This window comes from Osmerus eperlanus, chromosome 2 (assembly GCF_963692335.1).
Source record: "Osmerus eperlanus chromosome 2, fOsmEpe2.1, whole genome shotgun sequence".
In the NCBI taxonomy this organism is placed as follows: domain Eukaryota; kingdom Metazoa; phylum Chordata; class Actinopteri; order Osmeriformes; family Osmeridae; genus Osmerus; species Osmerus eperlanus.
In genome coordinates this window covers 1,625,388-1,629,409 of record NC_085019.1, presented here as the reverse complement: position 1 = coordinate 1,629,409, position 4,022 = coordinate 1,625,388, and the positions used below count along the sequence as shown (strand labels likewise).

Here is a 4,022-nt window from a genome sequence, read left to right as displayed (position 1 = left end):
CGTGACTGATTGATTATAATCACATGTAATCCATAGTGCCTTTATTCCACGATGAAAGCGAATGATTGAGAATAGTACAGTTCAGCTTCAGTGTGGAGCGGAGTTTCAAGTTTTGGGCTTGAACTTCAAATCCAGTTGTTTTCCCACAGGCGAAAAGAGAGCATTCGACACAATCAGAGAAGGAGGCCATAAAAAGACAACCCAAACTAGTTTACCCAACGGTTTGTTGTTTATTGCACCACCAGTCAATGTTTCTGTCAGCTTTTCCATCGGCCTCTGATTAGTTATGGATCTCTGTTGTGGAGACCTCTTCCTGGTGCTCAAGAAGGAGACACAAACTGATGGACATGAAGAGAGGGAGATAACGTGAAAGAAAGACAAGAAACAGAGGGAGGGGGGAAAGGGATGAACAACAAGAGATGGAGAGAGGAAGGGAGGGATAGAAAGAGAGCGGGATGAAGAGAAGGGCAGAGAAAGACAGTTTCTACTTCATGGTGAGTCACCACAGCCCCAGAGACATCGGAGAATTAGAACACGGAACACTTTGTTATTCTGGAACACCCAAGATGGCCGCCAGACAGTTGTCCCAGAGCTGTCTGGATCATCAGCTGACGTCTCATGTTCCTCCAGACAGAGAGCAGGATGGACGCCTTCATACACAGTCGTCTTTACAACAGCAGGCATCATGCGGGGCTGCATGTCATGTTTCTGAATGATTTGACAGAACGCTACTCCACAAACCATGTTTTTGTTTCTCCATGAAATTATAAAAATATCAATATTTCCTAAATGTGAATGTTTCCATCTGTGCCTCTGGTCTTCCTAACCCAGGACGTCTCTCGAGCAGGCGTGTGACCAAGACAAGGTCACTTAAGAAACCAATCGGGGCGGATTGAAGAAGAAAAACTAATAAAAAAAACAAAACCCACAACATGTTATTACAACATAACAAAACAAATACTTGTATCAGGAAGTCATTTTCTGAATTGTCTAAAAAGGCAATAATTGCACACCTCATGAAGCAAAGTGAAGGTGTGGTTCATACCAATCATATAACCATCCAATTACCATCATGTCATCATTTCCACATTTAAGAAAAGGCAGCATAAGAATCTCTGCTAGGCTAGCGAAACCTTTCAAGAGGATCAAACTCCTCATTCTACACACATCCTCAAACAGGAAACGCATCATCTTGTAGACGTCCACATGACTACAAACAGGTGACCAGGTGACTGAATGAGGGACTGCAAGCCTCGAGGCAGGGTGTTAAACTACTTTTAACATTAAAACAGTGGTGGCAAAAATGACTGTTTGTGGAACATTCTAAATTCATAAGCCACTGTTCGCCAAATAGATTATTATAATATTCCTGAAGATAATATCAGTATTCATTATAAATATCTTGAGGTGTTTTGTTTGTTTTCTTTCGTGTTTTGTAAAGAAACACTTGATCTAAGAAAATACGCTTTAAAACAACCATCAGCTGTCTGTACAGAGAAACACCACAACATCCCACCTGACCAGAAACACCATGTTGGAGGTGCAGAACAAGGCTTGGTACCAGTCTGACTGAGCCCACGTCCTCCAAGCCCAAACAGGAAGTCTGGGGGCTCAATACAGGAAGTCCGGGGGCTCAATACAGACAGCCTTGCTTTCAGTTTTTGGTCACGCTGTTTGGTTGATTCTTGAGCACAGACGAGCCACACCGTTTATATGATGTGATGTGTTAGATAAGACAGCGCTGCAGGCTCCCCCCTCACTCAGGACCCGGGTGGAAGGGGTTCTGGTCCACACCGTCTTTCGCTCCAGGAAGACAAATCGAACCCGCGTCGGAGCTAGTTCATGAAGCAAAACACCCAAACAGACACACATTCATATGATAATGATACGTCACAGTAAACCAATCTTCAGAGAGGAGGAACCTCTCTCTCTCTCCTTCTCTCTCCCCATCTCTTCCTCACTAACAGCAGAACGGCCAGACAAGGGCATCTCAGCTCTGACCTTTGACCCTTCTCCTGATTGGACAACCCAGCTGACCCCTGACCCTTGAGTAACCTTACAGCCATACAGTAAAGTGCACTTCTACTTGCTCTTAAAACATGCTTCAAAATAAGCATGGTAGTTTAGTTCAGAGGAACCCTCTTCCTCCTCCTCCTCCTCCTCCTCCTCGAGTCACCAGTGGAGGTTGGGCGGGGCAAAGGAGACTCAATTTTGCAAACACCAAACGGAGCACAGACTAAACTAGAGTTCAAAGTTCAAACATGTTCCATAAGGAGTCTGTGACCTTCTCCGTGTCCTGACCTCCGATGACAACGTGTCGTCGGGGCGTCGATGTGAAAACAAACTGGAATAGTAAAAATGGACGACAGAAATAATCCTTACGACACGTGGAGCGACACCCGCACAGTCACGGCGACGTCTGGGACGGTTTGGACGCAGTCTTTATGTGCAAATTTCCAGCAGAGTGTGTGTGTGTGTGTGTGTGTGTGGGGGAGGCCTAAACCACCTAGTCCACCCTCTCCAGGGGCTACCTGATCCGTCCGTCAGCCTTGACGGGGCCCAGTTCAGACTTGGGGTCTGGGGACAGCGAACTCCAGGAGGCCTTGGAGCAGAGGCCCAGAGCGGGGCACAGCGACGAGGGCTGGGGGGCACACAGGCCTCCCACCACCCAGAAGGCCCCCACGGAGGAGTCCACCCAGGCCTCCAGGGGCTTGCCCACCAGCAGGGCCCGGCGCTGGGCCTCGTGGAGCGCGGGCTCCTGGGGGGGGAGGTGGAGGATGGAGCCCAGCTGCTGGAAGCCCTGGTCCAGGTACAGGTTACCAGGAGGGCCCTGGTGGAGCCAGCTGTCCTCTTCTGAGGGAGGGAGGAAGGAGGAAGAGGAATATGGAGATAGAGAGGTAGGGAAAGGGGAGGGAAAGAAGATGATAAATTCAGAGCATGAACCATCCCAGCCTTGTCTCTTCCAGGCCTCTCCACCCCCCCCCCCCCCCTTAGCCCCTCCTCACCCCCCCTCCCCCCCCTCCCTCCCTTCCTCCCAGCCTCACCTCCTCGTAGAGGCTCACGCCCCCGGAAGACCAGGGGCGTGACCAGGAAGCGGGTTTCGGCCACGCGCTCCCACTGCCTGAGCACGCGCACCGTCCATCCTCCGGGCCGCAGGGGGCGCTGCAGCGGCGGCTTGTACTGCGTGTACTCTGCGTCCACGTCCACGCTCACGTCGTAGGACGCCGCCACCACGTGCGCCGGGTCGATCCACACGATGGTGGCCGTGAGGTTGGGGCCTCGCGCCCACTTCTGGACCGCCACCGGCTCGTCCAGGGGGCCCACGATGCCGCCGAAGTTCCGGAAGATTCTCTCCTTGGGGTCCCACTCGGTACCGATCTGCAGAGATGGACGGACGGAGAGAGAGATGAGATATGAGAGGAGAGATGAGATATGAGAGGAGAGATTAGATATGAGAGGAGAGATGAGATATGAAAGGAGAGATGAGATATGAGAGGTGAGATGAGATATGAGAGGTGAGATGAGATATGAGAGGTGAGATGAGAGATGAGATGAGGAATGAGGAGAGATGAGGAATGAGGAGAGATGAGAGGAGAGAGGAGGAATGAGGAGAGATGAGAGGAGAGATAAGATGAGAGGAGAAGTGTTAAGATTAATTTAACTGTTATTCCTTTTTCCTTTCATATTTTCAGTTTTTTTTAGCTACTTTTCTGGTGTTGCATTTTATTGTCTCATGGTATAGGATTGTATGGCATATGCTGTTGAAATAAAGACTGGTCCATGTGCTGATTCACTGACTGCATCCTGCTGTCTACACACACCACAACCAAACATTGAACTTGACGGTCAGAGCGGTGTGTGACTTGACGGTCAGAGCGGTGTGTGACTTGACGGTCAGAGCGGTGTGTGTGTGTGTGTGTGTGTATGTGTGTGTGTGTTGTCTGGTTCTCACCTCCAGGATCTTCAGTCTCTCAAACTCCCTGAGGTTGTTGTCAAGCAGCAGCGTTGCCTGGGGAACGGCC

General features: G+C 50.0%; 1 protein-coding gene across 1 annotated transcript in view; it reads right to left on the bottom strand.

The window, feature by feature from the left end:
* Positions 1 to 206: 206 nt before the first annotated feature.
* Positions 207 to 4,022, bottom strand: part of xylt2 (xylosyltransferase II) — a 16,822-nt gene continuing 13,006 nt past the window's right edge. Inside the window, 3 exon segments of the mRNA XM_062486171.1 lie at positions 207 to 2,853; positions 3,045 to 3,378; positions 3,953 to 4,022. The exon segment at positions 3,953 to 4,022 is cut by the window's right edge and continues 107 nt beyond it. Coding sequence (XP_062342155.1) covers positions 2,528 to 2,853; positions 3,045 to 3,378; positions 3,953 to 4,022 — 730 coding nt within the window. The 3' untranslated portion in view covers positions 207 to 2,527.